Raw genomic sequence first — 25,897 nt, forward strand, 5'->3', positions numbered from 1 at the left:
GTCTAATAAAGCCTTCTTTATCACCTCTTTCAGAGAACTATGAACTTGTACCCCTCGATCTCTCTGTTGCACAACACTTCTCAGGTCCCTATCATTCACTAGGTATGTCCTGCACTGGTTTAATTTCACAAAATGCATCACTTCCCATTTTTCTGAGTTAAATTTCATTTGTCATTCCACTGCTCATTTCCCCACTTGAGTGAGATCCTGTAACCCAAGACCCTTTCATGGAGAGGGTGGTAGATACATGGAATGAGCTGCACGAGGAGGTGGTTGAGACAGGTACTACAACATTTAAAAGACATTTGGACAGGTACATGGATAGAAAAGTTTGGAAGGAATGGGCCAAACGCGGGCAAATGGGACTAGCTTAGATGGGGCATCTTGGTTGGCATGGATGAGTTCGGCCGAAGATATGAATCTAGACAACCTTCTTCAGTGCCCACCAGGTCATCTACAAACTAGTGCAAGAAACTCATTATGGGACAATTTGTTAAATTGGATGGGTTCAAAACTTTTTTTTAAAATTTAATTAAATACCTAAAATAAATATGCACTGCTCAGTGTAGTGAAGTTTAGTTGACATTTCTACATTTGCAATACCGTGAAATGTCTGAAAATAGTTTACTGGAGTAATATTATAAAAAAGTCATGTAAAATGTTTGGAAAATGACCAACAATTTGCCCAAATACGTAGGTTTTAAAGATTGAGCTTAAAGTGGTAGGCTGCAGACGGCTGAGCAGTGAAATTCCAGAGACTGGAATCTTGCCAGCTGAATACATGGCCAAGCAAAAAAAAATTAAAGTGTACAAGAGGCTGTCATAGAGCACAAAGAAACAATCCTTTCGACCCAACATGTCCGCATCAAGAAGGAGCACAGAGATATAGGAGGGTTAGAAGAGATTAAAGGGGTGACAAATTGTGAACTCATCGAGGGATTTGAAAACAAGATCAAAAGTCATAAACATTTTTAAAGTGGGACTTTCTCAGAGTGAGACCATTGTATGTTGGCAACATAGGGGTGACAGGCAGCTTACATTAACTATAATCCAAAAATGGCTTTACGCTCCTTAATGTAAATAGTACAATTACATTATTCAATATTTATTTCCCAGGTCAATCTATGTTGTACTCTTCATTTAGTAACAATACATAAAATATACCAGGCAGACATGTTCTGCAATTCTGAACAGCCCTGAGAGAGACCCTTCTATACTCATGACCCTTCACAACTGAAGGCTTAAAAGCATGTGTTGGTGGCAGCACAATTTCATAATTTCATATTAAGATAATGAATGACTCAAAGTTGAAAGCATACAGCATCTTACCAATGGAGCATGATCTGACAAATTAGTCTGTATTACTCTGAAAAACGACTTTGCAAGTAAAGGATAAATGCAACAGCCTTTGTAAATGTATTTAAGTTAAACAAGACTCTCTGACTTGGACAGTCATGAGAGCATTCTGTTCTAAAATAGCATTCATTACTAATCAAAAGAAAAACATTTGTGTTCAGTTCAACTTGACCATATGTAACATTTTAGAAAGATGAAAGTGTACTCCTTTTCAGACGCTGTTATATTTTATTGAAATTTTCAGTGCTAGTTTGTAAGTAATCCCAAGTATAACTAAACAAGATATATAATTTAAACATGGAATGGATCTGATTGGGTAGCAGTCTCAAAATACCCAAGTACCAAATTACACCATATGAAAAACTCAAATGGTCTGAAGTGTTACTGTCTTGTTCCTGTTTTTCTGTCACCTACATACTACTAGCTCAAAAGTATACAAATAAACTTACATAATTTAATTCTAGTTTACCATCTTATTTTATTTAGCTTGATGATAAGCATGTGGCAGAGAATAAAGTACACAGGAGGAATCAGTGGCGTGGAAAAATAAACAATTAGCAAAGCTATCACCATTCCTCAAAAATACATTTGGCTTACTATATCCAGATTATTAAGGATGAAAGTAATTAATTAGCACTGACTTTTGAGAAATAAAGGGGGAAAATATTTTGACAGATAAATATTAATCTAATTCAGAATAAAAAGCAATTTTAACCTAGGAAAATAATTTAAACACATTTTTTTCATCGATAAAAGTCTAATTGAGGATCTTCGGTATATTCCCAATTAATCGTTTCACCCATAGTGAACGTCAGCAGTCTGGGCCTGGGCACTCTGAAACTGTTTTCCTAATTCTCCTCAATGTTCTTCCTGTCTCTTCTTAGAATAATTCCCCATAACACTGAATATATATAAAAAACGCATTTTTTTATGCACACTTTCAATCATTATAAATTCTTGTGTTTCTTTTGTAGCAGCAGGCAAAAACAAGAAAATTAATATATTGCAATTTCTAATACTAGAAGCAAACATTTATATTTGGGAGGGCATGAATGTTTCTCACTAACAGGGAGTAAATGTATAGGGCTGTAAAATGGTTTGGGAAAGTAAGATGATCTTAGCCAGAATGGTTGTGAAACTATAAGAAATAGCATTAGTATTCCATGGTTAGGCAAGGAAGGGGATGATATCCTTTTATCCTATCTGACGTACTTGTATACACTGGCTAATTATGTTCCATTTTATTCCATTGCTCGCAGTAGCACAATACCCTCCCGGCCACTCCATTGCCTGAAGTAAATTGCCAGTATTTGTGATAGATTTTAAACTTGCACCACAGCATTACTGCATAGTCCTCCAATATTTGATATAAAAAAGCATTTTTCACATCTCTGGGGCCAGAGTGTACCACACATGGCTGTAGGATAGTTCACTCCAAGCACTTTTGGTGAGCTGCCCATTGTCACCACTGTTCTCTACCCACATGAACCTGCAGCAGAGTTTGTTCCCCACATCCACTGCAGATTGGTGAGGCCCTTTACCATGCAGGACATTTTTGCCTCACAGGAAGACTCTGCCCTACCTAAAGATAATTCTGAATGCTCCAACCAAGCCAGGCCACCAGGCTACAGGTTGCCAACAAGAATTTTAAAAACTGAACATCTGAAAATATTAATACATCATTCTCTGACATAAGTGTCCAAATAATATATTTGGAAAATATTAAACATTAATCACGAGACAATTGTTAACATTGTAATTAGGAATTAAACTACTTAAAACATTGATAGAAAGTGATTTAAGATAATGATTTATATTAATTTAACAGTTTCAAAAACTATAAATAACCTAAGGACTTCCTAGTAAGTCTGAGACTCCTGTTCATGTGTGTGGATTCTCAGAAATGATTCGGACTGTTAATTTGGGCTTCACTACAAAAAAACAAGTTCGGTCTGCAGTTTGCAACCTACCAGTCAAGCCTTTAACAAAGGAGATAACAGAAGTAACAGTAGTTGCTGACTTTCATTACAGCATTTAGATGGATACAGAATTGCAACCTTTATTTTGTCCCATCTTTCCCATCCTAAGGTTGTACAATGACTAAGACTATCTATTCAACAGATGAGTATAATCCATGATAACAGAGTTTGTCCAGGGCTGTTGAGAGAGAATTAATATGTGGGCAGAATGGATGTATATTCAGTGTCTCAGTTGGAGAGTGCAAATCATGGGGCATAAAAAAAACCCTAATTTTTTAGGCAAACCATACGTTTGCTGGTGCCTAAAAGCAGATAGTTTACTGTCAATGAAATTGGGTGCCGCGGGAGTGGTGAAAATAGAGATTCGAAGGGCATCGCACAATAATGGATGCAGTAAACTCATGCTTTTCCCAATAACATGTTGTCCAGATCCAATAGTGAACACGAGAATGTATCCTTTATGTACACACATAGATTTGTTTACAAAAATAATACATTTCCTTTTTACAATTTACAATTTATTATATTTAACATCAGTCTTCAATGTTTAAGTTGGTTCTCCAGCAAAAAAAAAGAAACTGTACCTTGTAAACAGCATCAAGAAAACGAGTGTCATTCTTTCCTGCAAGTTCTACTCCAGATGCTATGAGCTGCTCAGTCACATATGTGGAATATGAGGTGAAGGCATAGCTCACGATTGGCAGAAAGGCTGCAGGATTACCTTTTGCAAGACTGTAAAAAATAAAATAAAATCTTAAGTGCAAACAGTTTATATCCCCAACAACCATTAACTGACTTCCCATGTTAATCTCACTGAATACAGTTGAGTGCCTCATTCCAAACAGGCTAGTAATTTACACTTCATTCAAAAATGACAATTTACATAATCAGCCAGGTGGCCTAACTAAACTGAGTAAGAGTATTGAATGCTCAAAAGTGCCAAGTGATCCTGCACGAAGCCTTGACAGATCATTCACATTTGAAATATACACACAGCCAATAAGTAGAGAAAAAAATTGACATCTAACACTGGTGCATGTTTGATACATTTATACTGTCAGAATTTATTTTGTCATTTTGCATTAGCAGGGCATTCTTCCTGAGGAGTGCTACGTTAAAACAAGCAAAATATAGCAGATGCTGGAATCCTAAATAAAACACAGAAATCGCACAGAATATTCAAGCAAGGTCACGCAGCATATTTGGAGAAGTAAACCAGGTGAAGACTTCCTTTGACTCGACTGACCAGACAGAGACCAAACGCAGGCTCGGCGATCGTTTCGCTACCAAGCGCAGGCTCGGTGATCGTTTCGCTTTGCTCAACACCTTCGCTCAGTCCGCCTTAACCAACCTGATCTCCCGGTGGCTGAGCACTTCAACTCCCCCTCCCACTCTGACCTTTCTGTCATGGGCCTCCTCCAGTGCCATAGTGAGGCCCACCGGAAATTGGAGGAACAGCACCTCATATTTCGCTCGGGCAGCTTACAGCCCAGCGGTATGAACATTGACTTCTCCAACTTTAGATAGTTCCTCTGTCCCTCTTTTCCCCTCCCCCTTCCCAGTTCTCCCACTGTCTTCCTGTCTCCACCTATATCCTTTTTGTCCCGCCCCCCTGACATCAGTCTGAAGGGTCTCGACCGGAAACGTCACCCATTCTCTCTCTCCTAGACGCTGCATGACCTGCTGAGTTACTCCAGCATTTTGTGATACCTTAGACTGAGAGATCATCACCAAAGGTCAGAACAATCATCACAGCAGAGCTTTTCAACTCATAAAAGGTTAACAACTCTTAATCTTAACTCTTGCTCTCCCTATAGATGCTGCCTGACATGTGGAATATTTTGTGTTTATTTTACATTAAACATTTCTTCAGATTCATCTGGTTTATGTACACTAAGAAAATAGAGGGCAACAATTGACCCCAGCATCTCTAGATTAGTAGAGATGGACAGAAAATTAACCACAGGAAGCACATTAGTGTTTTCTTCCCAGAACTCAGATTGTGCACAAGCCACAATTGCTGTAGGCTTAGACTTCGAGTACCTGCCAGTCATTGTCTGAATCTAAGCCATGGTGAATTACCATCTACTTTAATCAATTTAATGAATCAGGAAAATGATGCCACGGTAAAAGACATGCCATAATTTTATTTTCTTACGTTCTTATGAAAAATTCCTTTGAATCAGGATCTTACATTCTTAGCACACCGCATGTGTGAATGACACAAGTATCCTTAATGGAAAATACATTTTAAAAACAACCTAACATGGATAGGTGGGACATGTATAGAAGGGGTATCTCTTTTGACATGGGCATTGGACTGAAGGGCCTGTTTCCATGATGCATAATTATTAGGCATAATAGATAAACATTTAACTCATTTGCTTTCAGCTTCTTGCACTGTTTTAATAGATATTTAAAACATTTTATTTGAAATGCTAATTTACATCAAAATCTAGTATCAAAGCCACATAATTCACAATCAAGGAGAGGTCTGAGCTTTGGATTTGAACCAAATTATAATAGAAAAATGAGGTCACTAAATTTCATTTTAATTAGCATTATAAAATCGTTCTTAAGAAACAAAATGTGAAAGTTTATGGACATTGACATTATTCAATAAACAATCCACACTGATATGTAATTCGCCTCAATAACGACAACAAATGGCAAATCTTCATTCTTAACAATTTAACTAAAATGAATACTATGATAAAAAAAATCCATTCTCTGCGGTTTAACTCATTTGGATATTTAATTTTTTGACATTTTAATATATATTTTCTATTGCAATGAGAAAGGCTGTCTAATAACTCAGTCCAAACATCCAATTAAAAATTTACCAACTCTTCTTCTGAAAGTATTGTATTTGCTACTGTGGTTGGCCTTTAGTTTAATCTTAAGATCTAGTTACTGTGCAATAAATTTCTACTCTGCAGTCATTAAGCATGTGTATAAAAGCAAAATCGACTTCAAATGATGTGAACTTCAAAGCCATCAGATATTTGATGTTTAATTCTGGTCTATTTTATTTGCAGTACTGGTTAATGTAATCCTGATCTTATTTACAAAAACTATCCCACTATTATCAGAGACCGTAATCCTTCCTCCTTCTTCAATAAAAACATTCCGAGGCTGAGCCATAAAAGAGAAAGTTGTTGCTAAAGTTTTGGCTTTGTCCAACTTGAATGATACCAGCTGACATTTCCTCAACTGGAGCCAAACAGAAAGCATCTGGAAAAAAAAGTGCACTACAGGGACATCCCTCTTAATGGAACCAACCAGGAATCAAATAATTAACCCCCTGTTGTTCAATCAGTTCAGCTCTCTCCAGCAGCTGCCGAGTAATATCATGCAAAAAAAAATTAAACCTTCCCATGTTAGGTACTTTTAACTCCACTGCCACTCAATAAGATAATGGCTGATCTTCTAACTCAGTTTCACTTTGCGCATACTCTCTGTCATAGACATATAGACATATGACAGAGTCATACAATGTGGAAACAGGCCCTTCAGCCCAACTTGCCCACACCAACCAACATGTTCCATCTACACGAGTCCCTCCTGCCTGCGTTTGGCCCATATCCCTCTAAACATATCCTATCCATGTCTAAATGTTTCTTAAACATTGCGATAGTATCTGCCAAAAGTCTTTCAAATTATACAATTGTATCAGTCTCAACCTCCAGCCCTGGCAGCGTGTTCCAGTCACATACCACTCTCTGTGTAAACCGTAACAATCAAAAAGCTAACAAACTGCATTTTGAATGTCTGCTGGGAACAAAGATGACGAGCGTCTGTTCCATTTCTGTGGGTTGATGTACGTGTAGCCAAAGTCAGGCCAATAAAGTTTTGCGACAAAAGGTGCCTGGCAGGACAAACGGTTGGGTCGATTAGGAGCAGTTAACTGGCCTTTGTTAATACTGGCATTTTGTGCACTCCTGACACATGGATTTGAGATCTTTGACATCTAGAATGTTCCTAATCCACCGAGTAGTCATAGGCCTGAGATTCCTGGAAGCAGTGGTTTTACCAGAATGCTGCCTGGAATAGAGGGCTTCAGCTACTGGGAGAGGCTGACTAGACTTGGAGTGTTTTCTCTGGAACATTGGAGATGGAGGGGAAACTTGAAAGAAGTATATAAAAATATGAGAAGCATAGTTAGGGTGGAAAGTCAGAAGCTTTTTCTCAGGGTGGAAATGTCCAACAATAGAGGGCATAGCTATAAGGTGTGAGAGAGGTTTAATGGAGATGTGCAGGGCAAATTTGTTAACGGAGAGTCGTGGGGGCCTGGAACACATTGCCAGGGGTGGTGGTGGAGGCAGATACGACTGCGACATTTAAGGGGATTTTAGATAGGCACATGCAAGTACAAAGAAGGTGTACTTGCATGTGCCTAACAAGGATCATGCACAGACAGATGAGATCAGTTTAACTTGGCATCGTGTTTAACACAAGCATTGTGCATCAAAGGGCCCATTCCTCTGCTGACTGTTTTATGACGCTTTTTTTAAAAAAAAGTGTATGAGAACATTTTTTCATATTTTTCTCAGTTCACCTGACATTCTCATCCCATGACAGAGCTCAGAGTAGACTGCCCATTTCATCAATCTGCTTTAAGCATGTTAGTTACAAAAACAGGTCAAATGCAGCAGCGTACAATTAACTTAGGATGCTTGTTTCAAGAAGATATTTGTCCATCTATCGTTCCAATGGATTTGGATTTGCAGACCCAGGTGGCGGTGTGATAGCAGGCTCGCCTACAGTCTGTCTGTCCTTTTCGTCCTTTTTTTGGTGAGGTTTAAAAGTCTGTGTTAATGTTCTCTGGTTTGTTTTATGTGGGGGGGGGGTCAGGGGAATTTTTTTTTCAATCTCTTACCTTGCCGGAGATGCGATTGTTTTCCGGATCGTATCTCCGGTCGCTCTGCGGCCTAACATCGTGGAGCTGGAGGCCTTGCCTGGGACTGACTTTGAGCCACCACAGGGTGTGGACTTACCATCAGAGCGTGCGATTCCTTATCTGGATCAATGCTCCAACTGCGGCCTGCGGACTTTAACATCAAGGATTAGACCGCAGGGTCTGGTTGAGACCGAAGTCAGGAGCACCAAGCCTCATGAAGTTCGACAAGCCCTGACCCGGGTTAGATCGCCCGGCGCGGGGGAGCTGAGATTCCCCCCCCCCCCCCCAATGCAGGAGCTTGATCACCCCGACGAGGATGGCCCGCCGCTGGCTACGGGAGTCAATATAGTCCCGTCAACGGAAGGTGAGAAGCCCTCAACTGCTGGAGAACAAAGTAGGGAGAGATTGAACTTTTTTTCGCCTACGATCACAGTGAGGAATGCGGAGAAGTCATTGTGGTGGATGTTCATGTTAAAATGTATTTTGTGTGTCCTGTTGCTTTTTATTGTTATGACTGTATGGCAAATGAAATTCCATGTATGTTGCAAAACATACTTGGCTAGTAAAGTATGATTGTGATTTGTGATTTTGTGGTGCCTGTCGTAAGTAGTGTAAGATTTGAGAAGTTTTCCCTCATTCTGCAATCAACACCAAACCAAAGAGCTGCAGTTTGGACATTTTAAACGGGAGACTGGGGCTGATAGCGGAGAAAGGCTGCGGTCAGTTTACCAAGGGATGTCACAATCCGTGGGTCCTAAGATGGCCGCGGGACCTTGTGACCAGCCACAAAAGCAAAAACCTTACAGCCCAGTCTCCAGGTTTCTGCAAAGCCACGGCCAGAACAATGGATGGATATTGGCCGTGCAGAAACCTGCGAAACCAAGTCGAAGTCCAGACACTGGGGCGCTGACATCAGCATACTCACAATGACACGCAACTCATGCAAGGCAGAAGTCAGAGGACACGAAAAACCGACGCAAGAAAGGAAGAAGTGCAAGACAGAAGTCAGAGGACGCAACAAACGGCACGGAGAACGGAGACTCACCGAGAAGAACGGAAGGAACTCACGGCCCTCACGGAGAACAGCGGAGAAGCAGCACGAACAGCCAGTAACCCAGTAATAGCCCCATGGTGAGCATGTACCCCGATCCTGCACATAGTTTAGTGTAGAGGGGAGGGTGGTTTAATTAACGTGGGTGTATAAGTAAAGATGTGTTGGCCAATTTTGCGATGTGTCGTAAGTTCCCCATCTTACAATCCAGTATATGTCTTGTAGAACTGTGCGTTTATAATTTTGTTGTACTCGTTGCAATGACAATAAATGAATATTATTATTATTATTATAAAAGTATTCATGTATATGTCTTGTAGAACTGTGCGTTTATAATTCAGAGTCAAAAGTATTCATGTATATTTCTTGTAGAAATTCAGAGTCAAAGGTATTCATGTCATTCGGTATGTGTCTTATAGATATGTTTTATAGAACCGTGAAGAGCATTCATGTACAATAGTCCCGAGTGCTCAATAAAAGCCTTTTCCATTTAAACCCTGGTCTTCAAATCTGGTCTGGTTGAATTTTTCTGCACTATCAACGCTCCTGCATCTAAGTCCAGTGTCTAGAACCGTAGGGGGTGAGTGGGTCGAACCACTCACGGGGAACCAGTGTGCGCGGCCTGGTCAAGGGACCAGAGCAAGGCACGGGGACCTTAGGTCGGGCGAAAGCTCGGCGCAGAAACCCCTTACAGTAGTCAAAGTCTCAAAAGCAAATGGTAGGGCAGGGATCAGGTTGGCCATGAGCTTTGTGCCAGATTTGAGGTCTTGATCTTGAAATGCCAAATTTCAGTTTGAATATACTTAATAACTAAATGAACACTATTCCAAAGTGGAGAAATACAAATATCTGTACACTTCAAGTGAATAAATATCTCCTCTCCTAAATGACAGGGCTCTGGGGAATGTGGTAGAGCAGAGGGATCTGGGGGGGCAGCTCCTTGAAAGTGGTGTCACAGATAGATAGCACATTGGCCTTAATCGGTCAAAGTATTGGGTATAGAAGCTTGAAGGTGCCTTCTGAGGGGTGATCTTATAGAGGCTATATATAGAGCCATTTACAGTATATAGATACAGTATATAGATACACTGTATGACTATGACCAATCCCCTTATTCTGAAGTTAGGACCTATTTTTAGATTGGTTATTCAGTAGTGAAGAGATTGCAGAAGCTGACAATCTAACACTGCCCTACTTTAATTCTCTTCTTAGGTCTTTATCCCAGGTATCAGTAAACCTTTGTCGTATTCCATCAAAGGCAAGTATTTCCTTCCTTAGGCAAGGAGTCCAAAACCATACGCAATTCTCCAAGTGTGGTCGTACAAAGGGAAAATGTAATTGCAGTAGATCTTGTTAGCAATAAGATACCAATTAGAAACAATGAGTTTAAGTTTTTTCTGCACTTAATTAGAGAATCTTAAGATAGATGCCGAACAGAATCAAATGATTTAGAAATATACAAAGTGGCAGCGATGGGGATAAGAATGGGGTACAGTTCCAAATTAAAGGAAATTCAAGTTGGATATCCACTTCTGAACAGTAAGCTCAACAGCAAAGTGAATCTGCACAAATTAAAGTTCAATTCAAATGTCTGTTTCTTTTGTTGACTATTTTTATATCACACCTATGCACTTAATTGGTTTCTTTTTTTTGAACAAAGTTGATTTCTGAATTTTTGTTAATACAGCTTTGACAATTCAATGCATGAACACATTTAAACTGATAGATATCCCCCCACCCACCACACCAATCAGAGGGTATACAACTTAAGTTATGCTAGGAAAATAAATAAATAAACATAGACATACAAATTATGTAAAATAATCACAGTTAAAGATAAAAATAAATAAATAAAAGATAGATTGTTAGAGGTTTAAAGCAGTACTCCATGTTATCTCGGGCGCTAACATGCATAAAAACAGACAAGAGGGAAGCAGAAAAATGGGAATGTTAAGGCATATCAGGGACCATTGTAATACTTCACTTCCACTCTTAATTACATACACACATATCAAAGACTTTACTCAACTATAAAATTATCAGAGCCTAAAGCATCAATACAGCTAAGGAAAGGTTGCCATATCAATGATAACTTACCAACTGACTCCCTAACAGTGTACCTGATCTCCAATTTAATAAAATACATATCCCTAATCCACTGTGCAAATGTTGGAGGGTTACAATTTTTCCATCTGATCAAGATTTGTCATCTGGCCACCAGCGTGGCAAAAGACAGAAGATTTAGTTTATTATTATTTAATGCAAGATTTTGTGTTACCACATCAAATAAAGCAAGGGGGGCATTGAGGCCAAGATGGTTCTAAGGATTCATCAGTAGTTTGGGAAAGCATATCGAATATTAATTGCCAAAAATTAGATAACTTAGGACAATCCCAAAACATGTGAATTAAAGTGGCTTGGTTCTGCCTGCAACGGTCACACATGGGGTCTATATTGGGTGTGAATTGGGCCAATTTAGCTTTGGTCCAGTGCAGTCGGTGGAAAATCTTAAACTGCATAACAATATGCTTCATGCATATCGAAGATGAGTATATACCCCCAATCATCTTTGACCAGATGGAGTCTGAAATTTCCATACCCAGATCCCCTTCCCACTGTTCTTTTAGGGAGTTAAGACGTCATATTTTCTCTCGTTAATAAAGAATATATGTCACCTATCTTTCCCTTTCTGGATGATGTGATGTCATTGAGTCTAGGAGTGTGTCTGAGGGCTGTGAAGGGAATTGAGTGATATTAGAAGATATGAAGCTGCGGATTTGCATATACCTAAAGAATTGTGACCTAGAGATATAGAATTTCTGAAAATGTGCACAAAAGATGCAAACAGACTATTTATAAACATGTCTTTAAATGAACAGACATTTCATTTCATGAAAAGAGATGATTGAGCAAAGCACTGAATGAAGCATCTGTCGAAGATGGCAGGAATGCACCTCTTAAGTATGCTTTAAGTGCTTCCCATACTGTTGATGATGACATATTTGGTGTTTGATTAATTTTTAGAAAGCGTTCAATCTGTGATGAGATAAAAAAAATTAATCTGAACGTAAAAGTGGGTTAAGAAACCAAGGCCTGTAAACAAGTTTTGTGGCTGGTAGATTAAGCTTCAGTTTATGGGGAGCATGATCAGAAATTGCGATCGCATGATAGTCACATTCCTGAATCGAAGGAATAAGACACTTATCCATTAAAATATAATCGATGCGCGAGAATGTTTTGTGAACAGCTGAAAAAAATGAATGCTTGCGAGCAGTGGGATTACGAGTACGCCAAACATCAGCAATACCATGGGTATTGAGAAACAGCTGAATTGAAAGGGCAGCCTTAGAGGTTGGCATAGTTTTAACAGAGCTACGGTCTGGGCTAGGGGTCAACACACAGTTCATATGTCCACCTGTATATCAAATGATGGTCATTTAAATCAGGTAATCGGGAGAAGAAATGAGTGAAGAATGCAGCGTCATCCCAATTAGGGGCATAAACACTAGTTAAGGTAATTGGGGTGTTATATAATTTGCCTGTAACAATGACTTATCGGCCCAAAGTGTCTGCATCAAACTGGGAAGAGATGAAAGGCACAAGTTTACTAATAAGAAGTACTGCCCCTCTTGACTTAGATTGAAATTTGGAATGATAAACTTCACCAGCCCATCGAGCACGCAAATGTGAATGGCTAGATATATTTAGGTGAGTTTCCTGAAGGAAAGCAATGTCCACCTTTAACTGATGTAAATGTGTCAGGACTCGCTTACATTTCACAGGATGGTTCATCCCCTTAACATTCCAGCTCAAACGAATTGGGCAAGCAGCCATCCCTCCTCTAGTCACATTCTGTGCCATGACCAGAGACAAAGTGTATATCTAGCGACAAATGATAATTGGTTTCTAGCAAAAGATAATGCTTTGTAAAGAGGATGAAACAAAATAAGTTAATAATTTTCCTGCAGCAGTCCATTGAGTTGAGGACTTGCTTCCACCCTTGTGCAGTGGATTCTGGGAGTGGCTAAAGTGTGGCTGAACTCTGCCACATACGAGGCAGATAGTTTATGATATTATGTGGTACTTCAGCCATTGGCCTCAATACCCCCACAGAAAATTAGCAATAATACAATTTTATAACATATTTAAAAGGCTATAGTTTTTGAAGATAACAGTTACACTATATGCATTGTATAAAAAGCTACAGATCTAAAACGTCATAGAATTATACAGCATGGAATCATGCCTTTCTGTCCAACTCGTTCATGCAGAACAAGTTGCCTCGCTGGTCCCATTTGGCTGCATTGGACCAATATCCCTTTAAACCTTTCCTGTCCCTGTCCAACTGCTTTCTAAAAGCTGTTATTGTACCTGCCTCAATCAGTTCCTCTACCAATTTGCTCCATATATCTATCACCCCTCCCCCTCTTGTGTGAAAAAGTTGCCGCTCAAGTTCCTATTAAGTCTTTCACCTCTTGCCTTAAACTTAGTCTTTTTCCCAGGGAAGGGGAATCATAAATTGAGTACATTCAAAACAGAGTACTATGCCCCTCATGATTTTATACATCTGAGGTCACCGGACATTATCCTACGCTCCAACGAATGAAGTGTTAACTTGCTCAACCTCTCCCTGCAACTCAAACCATCAAATTCCAGCAAGTATCTCATTAATCTTCTTTGCACTCTTTCCAGCTTAAAGACGTCTTTCCAAAAGCAAAATTGCACACAATACCTAAATGTGTGGCCTCCCCTATGCCTTGTACAACTCCAACATCATGTCCCAACTTGTTGTCAATGCCCTGACTTATGAAGGCCAGCATATCAATCTCCTTCTTCACCACCCCTTCTACTTGTGATGTTACTTTCAGGGAATTATGTACCTGTATTTCTAAGTTCCTCTGTTTTATAATACTCCTCTAGCCTCCTAGTATTCATTGTGAAAATCCGACCCTGCTTTGACTTCACAATAGACAACACCTTGCATTTATCTGATGCGAATACAATTTACAATACTTGGAATATTAGTTTACAGGTTTATTTTTTTTTAAACTAAATCAATTATTTTGATTGGATGCGTGGCAATAGATTAGTTTGTTTATTTAGCTGGTAAATCATGAGCGGCATATCAATTTAAATATGTCGCACAGAGTGTGAGGCAATAAAAAATATTATTTGAGGATGACTTGCAATTGATGCTTTGCCGCAGGAAATGAGTTGAGACAGTGACCACTGCATTTCCTACAAGAAAATCAGACAATTGGAAACAGAGGGAAAGTGTGGGACAGTTGGATTCATTTTGGATTACTTGAACTGGCAAAAAAAGAGTATTTTCCTCTCAGAAAGGTGAGAATGTTAATACTGGAAATCTACTTTAAACTTCTATCAATCTCTTTAATAATCACCTGGTTACCAGCAGTGGGATAATGATTGTCAATGCATGGAGATTAGATTACTGCCAGTTTCAGTAATCAAATAAAAACAATTAAGGAATTTGAAACTACGATAAATGTACTGAGAGCAATATTCTCATCTCAAGGAGACAGACAGGAAATCAAGCTGGACATTGGCACACTCATTTTCTAATGTGAATGCACAGATACCCCTGGAGAGCCTGAGCAATATGGAAAATATTGTTTTATGGACTTTGATAGTGTTAGAGTTCAAGTTCAAATTTCTGGTTTCATATGCAAAGAATGTATCCAAATGTCTGGATGAATACAAAATAATAAATTTCATAACCTATGAGAAAGGCTAATAAACTCTATCTCTTTCTGTTTTTGGTTCAAGACAAGCTTGGTGATTTCATAACCGATTCAGCCAGCCAAAATTGCAGTTCACGGATTATTTTGCTCCACAAACTAACTGTTTGTGTCCTTAGTTACTAACAATACAAACATGTTTTTGTGCACCCATTAGTGCTCTGAATTTTTTGGCAGTATTTTTAAATACTAGACTAGATTCACATAAGGGGTTCATTGGGAAGGATGACAGTAGTTCTTTCAGGGAAAGAAATCCAAAGCTTTGTGATCATTTTTACAATACCAACCTTTTATTTCCTCATTATTTTGCACATTTTCAAACCATTGTGGAGATGACTACTCTGGATTGTTAGCCTCATAACGTAGAAACTATATGACTTCCGACTGAAATTACATGCTCAATGATTTAGAAATAAAATGTATATTGTTAGAATTTTAATCTCTTCCTAGAAACACCATGTTAATGTAGATATAATGTTATTTCAGGTAGATATCAAAGATCCCAGAGGTGTCCTCTCTTCCACTGTTATCAGTATCTTGAATGGACATCTCATATGCTAGGGATGAATATCCCAATCTTCCAATATACCTTGTGGCTTTTGCAATTTGTTTTAATATGAACTTTCCCTGTACCAGTAACACTACAGTCTGCATTCTGTTTCCTTTCTCTTGTGCATGACCTTATGTACTCACCATATGCCTGGATATGACAAAAATAAAGTTTTTCACTGTACCTCGTTACTCATAACAATAATAAACCAACATCAATCCCATATTACATCATCTGAGCCTAAACTTAGACCAGTGTTTCTCAACCGGGGTTCCCAGGAACCCTAGGGTTCCGCAAAAGGTCACTAGGGGTTCCGAGAGAAATAGTGATAAATAGGCTAATCATATGTAAAAGCATTTTTGAATAACTTTTGTGTTTTGCATTGTCAATAAACTTGAGAAAAACACACGTTATTATTTGCTTAAACCAGTTATCAGAAAAATATATTATGTTTGCCTTACGAACTTTAAGCTTATGAAAGAGAAAGAAAGAGATTAATAAAGATATAATAATTTTTATGTAGGGTTCCCTGAGACATGAAAATTATTTCAAGTTCTGCAAGGGCAAAACGGTTGAGAAATGGTGGCTTAGATGCACAAAACAGGGAAAATGTCTACTTTAAAGGACAAAAATCTAGCTTGCTGATTAACAGAAACAATGCCCATCTTCTGGTTTGTTTAAACAATCACACTGTAGCAGTCTGAAGAACGGTCTCAACCCGAAATATCACCATTCCTTCTCTCTAGAGATGCTGCCTGTCCCGCTAAGTTACTCCAGCATTTTGTGTTTATCTTCGGTGTAAACCAGCACCTGCAGTTCCTTCCTACAAATTATAATCCTTTACTTACCCATTGCAATCAATATCTTGTGGATAATTCAATGAACGAAGCCCTTGTTCTAATTTTCGAAGGGATCCCCGCAAATCACCAGTTGTCATTTTGACCCTACAGCATGATCAAAAAACATATAGAATTGCTTTAGTTTATTGCAGTTTACAAAATTATTATTGACTGTCATTTTGGTCAACCAACAAACTCCACAGATCTTAGAAACAGCAGTGGTATAAGTATCCAGTAAATCTGTTTTGTTTTGTAGAAGAACAGGAATAAGATACTTAACACTTTAAGCATACTCACATTTTATAGCTTCACTACAGATCAGCTGAGACCATCAACTGATCTCAGTTTTGATAACTTTAATTGACCCATGTCAGTAGCACTTTTGGGATAAAACAGTGCCAATATGTCTGAAGGCAAATGTCACCTATTCCTTTTCTCCAGAGAAGCTGCCTGACCTACTGAGTTACTCCAGCTTTTCGTGTCTATCTTCACTTTAAACCAGCATTTGCAGTTCCCTCCGACACAATTCACTCCATGGTTTCATTCCTAAATATCCCATCTCTAAAATGTTTCCAGATTCCTCCAAAAATAGAAATAGGTATCCAGTGCTATATTAGTGAATCACCTTATCATATTAACATAATTAGATCACTTATCAAACCTCTAGTCATGCAGAAGCTGTGTAAGAGGAATATGATTAACCTTTTAGATTAATGTCATTTCAAGGCTGAGAAATAGACCAAGGGAAGGCATCAGGCAAGAGTAAAGCTGCGACCAAAGTAAGATCAAGACAGGTAGGCCTACACTTGTTCTTCTCTGTTAGTCTTTTCATTAGAAATGGCAGTTTTTGTAATGTGGTCACTTACTTTAATCTGAGGTAGTGACTGTCACACCAGTAGAGAAACAAAGAGATGGGAGCGAGCGAGAGAGGAGGCAGGAATCAACATCCTGAAGACAAAAGAAAAAGGAAAAATTCCCAGCCAATGTAGCAATATGAAATGCATAGGAAACGGAAGCAGATTTCAGTGTCATTACAAGTTCAATGTGGTGTGTGTAAGAAGTGTCCTTTGCCAATCAGTCTGAATGTCTTTCCTTGCTTTTCTCCATGCAAGCCTAACTAGCCGAATGTTAGCAACATTTTTGATTTTTATTTCCGACTTTCTGTAGTAACATGATTTAGTCTTCACCTCCATGAAAGGAAGTACAGTAACTTTAAAGTTCAAGCTCAAATTACTGGGTCCAATGAAGGCTCAATTCAACTGAAGCACAATTCCTCAAATCTGTATTTTAGCCATAAGACAAATACCAACATTTAATTAGCCTTTTTATAAACCTTTAATGATTTGTGAATAGAAAATCTCAATTCTCTTTCCTCCTCCATAGCTCTGCAAGAAAATATTAGTAACCCCACATGCAGAAACATAGAAAACATAGAAAATAGGTGCAGGAGTAGGCCATTCGGCCCTTCGAGCCTGCACCGCCATTCAATATGATCATGGCTGATCATCCAGCTCAGTAACCTGTACCTGCCTTCTCTCCATACCCCCTGATCCCTTTAGCCACAAGGGCCACATCTAACTCCCTCTTAAATATAGCCAATGAACTGGCCTCAACTACCTTCTGTGGCAGAGAATTCCACAGACTCACCACTCTCTGTGTGAAGAAATGTTTTCTCATCTCGGTCCGAAAAGACTTCCCCCTTATCCTTAAGCTGTGACCCCTGGTTCTGGACTCCCCCAACATCGGGAACAATCTCCCCGCATCTAGCCTCTCCAACCCCTTAAGAATTTTATATGTTTCTATAAGATCCCCCCTCAGTCTTCTAAATTCCAGCGAGTACAAGCCTAGTCTATCCAGTCTTTCTTCATATGAAAGTCCTGCCATCCCAGGGATCAATCTGGTGAACCTTCTCTGTACTCCCTCTAAGGCAAGAACGTCTTTCCTCAGATTAGGAGACCAAAACTGCACACAATACTCCAGGTGCGGTCTCACCAATGCCCTGTACAACTGCAGTAGAACCTCCCAGCTCCTAAACTCAAATCCTCTTGCTATGAATGCCAACATACCATTCGCTTTCTTCACTGCCTGCTGCACCTGCACGCTTGCTCTGCAATCATTTTGAATTCTCAAACTTTCTCTCATCTTGCTCACATCTGCATAGCTTAAAATGCCTACTGGTCAATGCAACAAAATAAACAGTGAACTTGGGGGGGGGGAAGGGGGTAGGGGGTAGTGAAATCACTTAAATGGGTGCAACAGAGAACAGCAAAGGCTAGCACTTGGACGCTGTAAGGCAGCAACTCTACTGGTGTGTCACTGTGTTATGCAATGATATTCTGTTAAACAATGTAACATACAGCCTTTAGTATTTTTAGCTTGTGATGACAAATATAAACATAGATATTAAAAAGACCTTTATTTCTGAACATCCTGCAATAAAAATGTTGTTACTGAGAGTCTGAAACTAGCTCCTAATTTCCTTTTCCCGGTTAATACAATCACTTTCATATATAATTTTCTATAATGCAAGGTCGCTTAGGAACACGATGATCGTGTTGTAGCAGAACTATCTATAGTATAAAATCTAAAGAAAATGCTTAAAAATGCAAAGATTAAGAACATGGTAGAATTCAACAAAGATGCGGTGCTGTTCGTCCAATTTGCGCTGGGCCCAACTCTGACAATAGAGGAGCCCAGGACAAAAAGATCAATTTGGGAATGGGAGGGGGAGTTGAAGTCAATAGACAATAGGTGCAGGAGGAGGCCATTCGGCCCTTCGAGCCAGCACCGCCATTCAATGTGATCATGGCTGATCATTCTTAATCAGTACCCCGTTCTTGCCTTCTCCCCATACCCCCTGACTCCGCTATCCTTAAGAGCTCTATCCAGCTCTCTCTTGAATGCATTCAGAAAATTGGCCTCCACTGCCTTCTGAGGCAGAGAATTCCACAGATTCACAACTCTGACTGAAAAAGTTTTTCCTCATCTCAGTTCTAAATGGCCTACCACTTATTCTTAAACTATGGCCCCTTGTTCTGGACTCCCCCAACATTGGGAACACGTTTCCTGCCTCTAAATTCAATGTGATCATGGCTGATCATTCTCAATTAGTACCCCGTTCTAAATTCTCTAAATCTCTGTAAAGCGTCTTTGAGTATATGAAAAGCACTATATAAATAAAATGCATTATTATTATTATTAACGTGTCCAACCCCTTAATAATCTTATACGTTTCGATAAGATCTCCTCTCAGCCTTCTAAAAGTGTTTAACAACCGGGAGAAAAGATGAGTTGGCCACAAATGCAAAAGTATTCGAGTACAAGAGCAAGGACTTCCTTTTACAAAGATGTGGGACCTTGGGGAGATACTCCTGGAGGATTGTGTACAATTTTAGTCACTTTCCATAAAAATAGATTTATTTGCATTGGAGGCATTGCAATTGATTTTTGAAGTCGCCAGTCTGTCACATGAGAATCATTGAGAAGGCTGAGCCTCTCAAGAGTTTGGAAAAATGAGAGTCGATATCATCAAAATATACAAAATTCTTAAAGGATCCAACAGGATACATGGGAACAAATAGCCATTGGAGGGCATTTGACCTCTCAATCCCTCTCCACCATCAAACAGAATCGTAGCTCTGAAGGGTCTTGACCCAAAACGTCACCCATTCCTTTTCTCCCGAGATGCTGCCTGACCCGCTGAGTTACTCCAGCATTTTGTGTCTACCTACAACCATAGTTAATCTTATTTCAACATCCCTTTCCTTCACCACTGTCCATATCGATGGTTTCCTCAATATCCAGAATTTATCAATCTTTCTTTGAATTCAATCAATGACTGAGCTACCAAAGATCTGCAGGGAGACAACCCTCAAAATGAAAAGCATCCTTCTCATTATCGTCCTGCCAAAGAGGCCTAACTTGTTCAAGCACACCTCCTGTTACAGATCTGTGATCCCACGATCCAGTTGGCGAATCTTCATTGCATTATGCGTGCAGCATTTTTTGGGTAAGTATATGCTTTTATAGGCAAGATTATCGAAATGGCACACAATATAGAGGTGAGAAGAAAGAGATGCAAGACAGATCCAAGTGGTAAGTCTTTTCCGAGATAAAAATCAGGAGATATGAATATCAGGAATGAGTTGAAGGAAGTGATGTTGGAGGTAGATACAAATGTAATGTTTAAGAAGCATTTGAATGGACACTGAGATAGGAAAAGCGTAGAGGTATACACAACTAATGCTAGCAAATAGGATTAGCATCACGATCGTCATGAACACGGTGCACCTGAAGAAGCAGCTCGAGCTGAAACGTTACCGATCCATGTTCTTCAGGGGTGCTGCCTAACCTGCTGAGTTTGTGCCGTTTTGTATATTAAACAGCATTGCAGTGATTTGTGTCGTTTTGTATATTAAACAGCATTGCAGTTTTTTTTGTTGCTGCACCAAAAAGACCTGTTTCTATGTTGTACGTTTTTATCTCTCTAGGTGTAATCCCACCAAAGCCCAAAATAATTGTAGAAGAAGATGCTTCCCCTAGCTGAGAAGTCTACAATCAGGGAACACAGGTATTTAGCAGAAGAAAAAGTAATGGGACACAGCATATATTCCTACTTTAAGATAGCTTAGGGTAATGGAAGGAAAAGTATACAAATGTGCCATTAATTTGAGGCCAAGGTAGGGAAAAGGGAGGGGAGGGGGGGCACTATGAGAAAAGTGCCTCCCACATGGGGGGGAGATGGAGGGTTGTGGAATGAGATCAGGGTCCAACCAAGACAATGGAAGACCGGGCCTCAGACTGTGATAATACAGTAATGAGGGTGGTGGGAGGAACTGAGAGAGTGTTTGACATGTTTGTTTGAGTTGTGAACATATAACAGACAAGTGTGATAAAGGGAACCAGAGGATGTACTGTATTTGGATTTTCAGAATGCATTTGATAATGTTCCTCACAAGATGTGAATACACTAAGATAGGAGAACATGAGACTGGTGGGGAGTTACTGACACAGATTAGAGAGAGGCCATGAAAAATAATTGAGATAAGTGGAGCATTTTCAGATTGGCAGTTAGTAACTAGTGGGGTGCCACCATGATCAGTGCTGGGTCCTCAGCTATTTACAATTGAGTTTGATGACTTGGATGAGGGGACAATGTTTACTGCAGCCAAAGTTGCTGGTGATATAAGTAGGTGGATCAGCAATAGACAATAAACAATAGGTGCAGGAGTAGGCCATTCGGCAAGTTATAACTTCAGCAAGTTATGAGGAGGATACAAAGACCCAGAAAAATGATCTAGATAGGTTAACTGAGTGAGCAAGTTGACTGTGTGGTTATCTGCTTTGGAAGGTAGAATAATGGAGCAAATTATCATTTAACCAGAGTGAGACGACAAGATGTTGCCTTACATAAGGTGTCATGGGGGTGGGAGGGGCGAGTGTCTGTCCAATTATAGAAAACACAAAAAGATACCATTCCTTCCACAGATGCTGTCTGACCTGCTGAATTACTGTAGCACTTCTTATTTTGCTCAAATTTCCACTATCTGCAGTTTCTTGCATCTCCATTTTACTGCAGACACAAGGACCTGCTGTTGCTGGTTTCAGTGGGTCAGGCAATATTTCTGGTTAAACTATCCCTCGCCAGTATCCACCTATCACTTGACAGGATCTATTACACCCCCACCACTCTTTTAGCTTTCTCCGACCTACTACAATCAGTCTGAAGAAGGGTCCTGACCTGAACTGTCATCTATCCATGTTCTTCAGAGGTGCTCTGCATTTTATTCATGTTCTTGCACTCTTGCAACATTCCTGTATCTAGACAATCCCTTGAATCACCCAGATGTTGAAAACTATGAACCAAACCCCAGGCAGCAATAGTGGGGAGAGGAGTCACAAGGACTGCAGATGTTGGCATCCAAAGAAACAAGTGGTTTGCTGGCAGAGTTCAGTGGATCAAACAGCACTTGGGAGGGATGTTAGCAACACAGGCCAGAATCCCCCATTAGGAAGAATGAGGAATCCCAAACTCCAACCATAGAGGGAGGGGACAGAGGAGAGGAAGAAGGTGAATGGAGGGACCAGAGGTTATGGGGAGAAAACAAGAGAATGGGGTTAGGAGGAAGAGATAGATCAGCCATGATTGAATGGTGGAGTAGACCTAATTCTACACCTATCACTCATGATCTTATGACCACAGGGGCCGATGGAGAGAATTTGCAGCAGTGCTATGGGGATAGAGAATGGTATTGAGCCCTGCACTGGATGTTAAGAGCATAAACTGGAACAGAGACACAAAATGCTGGAGTAACTCAGCGGGTCAGGCAGCATCTCTGGAGAGAAGGAATAGGTGACGTTTCGGGTCGAGACCCTATCGACCTGAAGGCAGCGTCGCCCGCCATTCCATCTCTCCGGAGAAACTGACTGGACCGCTGGGGATGGAGGGACCACGGGGACTGGGGAAGAGGACGAGGGGTGACACACTCCCTGTAACAGAAGCACCGCTGAAGCCCCCTCGACGTCCGCGCCCCGAGATGGTTGGGTCGGTTCCCGCCATCTTCCCCCTTCCTCACCTCCCAGTCCCCTCTCGCCGTTAACCCGCTGTTCGCTCCCGACCTCCCTGACGACGCTCCGCGTCCACCGGCGCCGCCTGACCGCCCGGAGCCCCTTGCGCGCCAGTCCTTGAAGCCGATTGGGCGCAGGGGCGGCGACACTTGCCACTTGCAACCAATCGGGAAAGGGGAAACGCCGGCTGCTCATCTCCGATTGGCGGAGTCGCCTCCCTCCCCTCCCATTGGTCCCGCGGCTTGCATCCAATCGTAGAGGGGGAGACGCCGGGTGCTCCACTCTGATTGGCGGAATCCGCCTCTCCGCCCGCTCGCATCCTGCCATTGGACGCCAGCGCCGCCGCTCTCATCCAACCGCGAAGGGGTAAGCGCCGGCTGATCGCACATGATTGGCGGAGCCAACCGGCCGGGACGCCCCGTCCGCGCCGCCGCTTGAATGTTGAACCGCGGGACCGACCGTTGGCCGCCGCCTCCCTCCGCGGGGCGTGTCCCGCCGCTGCCGCCCAGAGCGAGCGCGATGCAGCCGATGCCCAGCGGCGCGCACATTCAACAACAGCACACGCACACCCATGTGGGGGAAGAAAAAACACGCTCATCATCAATAAACCCTGCTTTCACCTTTCACGCCCTTCATAATCATGATGCAAATCCTTTTGTCGGTGCATTCCTTGTCGTTGATCGAATTTGCAAGCGCAGAAATAAAAACGGGGCTCTTGATCTCAAAGTCTTTCCTTTATTGTTGCAACAGTAATTACACTTCCAATATGACTTCATTGACTGTGAAGACTTTTTGCGAAGCCAGAGTTGTAAAAGGCATCAGACAAATCCTCTTACTTATTTGAACTTTATCTATGCCCATATTATGCAGGTGAGATTAGCCCGTAGTGGAAAAAACTTTTGATTACTTTTCTGAATATACAACAAGAGCTGCCTATGGGTTTGCAATTTCTGAACAGACTTCCACCTCTCTCCTCTCCCCCACCCACCCTCCACAGTCTAGCTATGCAGCCTCCAAAATTGTCACAATAATAAGGCCCAATGCAAGGTTGAGGAATAGCGCCACATCTTCTGTTTGGGCACATTGCAGCCTTTTGGAAATTTAATACTACAAATTCAGGTAAAGATTTCCTTCTGTATCATTTGTCCATCTATGACAATAGACAATAGGTGCAGACCTCAGCTCGTTTGTTGTTTTTGTTTCCTCTGGGCCAGGAAGATATGTGCAGTCGGACTAGCTGACTACTCTGTATTCCTCACCTCCCACACTCTTTTCTCCATGTTTTCTTTCTAACTGCTCCCAGTCACTCATTGTTCAGGTCAACTTGTTTACAGCTCATCCCCATGGTCACCAGTATTACCCTGTAAGACAAGTCCCTCCCTCCCACTTTCCCTGCATTCCCTGCAATTTAATGAGTTTATGTCCCCCTCCCCAGTTCTGGCAGAGACATCAACCTGAAATGTGAACCCTGTTTATCTTTTTGCCATTTATGACCTAACCTGCAAGTATTTTGAATATTTTCAATTTTTATTTCACATTTCCAGCATCAGTGTTGTTTTTTAATTTTAAGTTCTATATTCATTTGAAACACTACCTTCTGTTTTGCTTAAGAACACTTGAATTTCTGCTCCTGGAGTGCAATGTTCTGGAATCAACAACCAGAGGACATGGTTATAAGGTGAGGGGGGAACGATTTAATAGGAACCTGAGGGGCAACTTTTTAATGCAAAAGGTGGTAAGTTTATAGATCAAGCTGCCAGACGAGGTAGTTGAGGCTGGTGCTATCACAACATTTAAGAAATATTTAGACGTACATGGATAGGATAGGATAGGTTTAGAGGGATATGGGCCAAACGCGGGCAGATGGGACTAGTGTAGATGGGGCATGTTGGTCCGAGTGGGCAAGTTGGATCAAAGGGCATGTTTCCACGCTGTATGACTGACTCTATTAATATTATTTTTATTTTCTACCACTGCAATGCATTCTCTCCATCCTCAACATTGACTTCTACCGTCTGGCATCAGCCATGCTTGCAAAATTTGTGGCCTAAAAACCTGAAGAGAAAGCCATCAGACATGGGTCAAAGGAAGCATGGATGTTCAAATTGGAGAGAGTTCACAAAGGATGGAAGGGCAGAAGACATGATAGACATTAAAACAATTCATTAGAATGTCATGAACAGGTCCAAAACAGAACCATAAATCTATCGGAATGTTGACTGGAGTAATGGAGGCCAGAAGTTACACTAAATTTTTAGAGATTAAAAAGAAATAGGTTTAGGTTTAGTGGGGGATAGGTTTAAGGTAATTGGTAGAAAGCTGAAAGGGAGAATGAGGAATGTATTATTTTAACCGAGGTGATAGTCAGGAGTTGGGGCATTGCTAATTGAAAGGATGGTAGTAGATATGAGTGGTGATGAGTAAGCATAGAGGAGAGAGATAGAACATCAGGTTGAATGGTACCTCATCTACCTCTCCCTCAACGTCCACAAGATCAAGGAACGAAACGCTGACCAGAAAGGGGAAGTCAGGAGACCAGGCACTAGTTTTCATCAGTGGTTGACCGGTGGAGACGCTTCAAATTCCTAGGCGTTAACATCTCGGATGACTTGTCCTGGCCCCAGCACATAGATAGTCATAGTGTGATATAGTGTGGAAACAGACCCTTCAGCCCAACTTGCCAACACCGGCCAACAATGTCCCAGCTACACTAGTCCCACTTGCCTGCGCTTGGTCCATATCCCTCCAAACCTGTCCTATCCATGCACCTGTCTGTTTCTTAAATGATGGGATAGTCCCAACCTCAACTACCTCCTCTGGCAGGTTGTTCCATACACCCACCACCCTTTGTGTGGAAAAGTTACCCCTCGGATTCTTATTAAATCTTTTCTCCTTC

At 40.8% G+C, this 25,897-nt stretch overlaps 1 protein-coding gene across 4 annotated transcripts in view; it reads right to left on the reverse strand.

Annotated features, from left to right (window-relative positions):
- Positions 1-25,897, reverse strand: part of cep44 (centrosomal protein 44) — a 67,138-nt gene that overhangs the window by 39,896 nt on the left and 1,345 nt on the right. The window contains exons 1-4 of one of the 4 annotated variants that reach the window (XM_078432114.1): positions 23,010-23,108; positions 17,301-17,382; positions 16,444-16,539; positions 3,920-4,067 (exon numbers count right to left, since the gene is read on the reverse strand). In XM_078432114.1, the coding sequence (XP_078288240.1) occupies positions 3,920-4,067; positions 16,444-16,532 (237 nt within the window). In that variant the 5' untranslated portion in view covers positions 16,533-16,539; positions 17,301-17,382; positions 23,010-23,108. Of the gene's footprint in view, positions 1-3,919; positions 4,068-16,443; positions 16,540-16,731; positions 16,850-17,300; positions 17,383-23,009; positions 23,109-25,897 lie in introns of those variants that run through there. The other 3 variants (XM_078432116.1, XM_078432113.1, XM_078432122.1) reach the window with 3 other exon arrangements.

Source organism: Rhinoraja longicauda, chromosome 3, assembly GCF_053455715.1.
Source record: "Rhinoraja longicauda isolate Sanriku21f chromosome 3, sRhiLon1.1, whole genome shotgun sequence".
NCBI classification, from domain to species: Eukaryota; Metazoa; Chordata; class Chondrichthyes; order Rajiformes; family Arhynchobatidae; genus Rhinoraja; species Rhinoraja longicauda.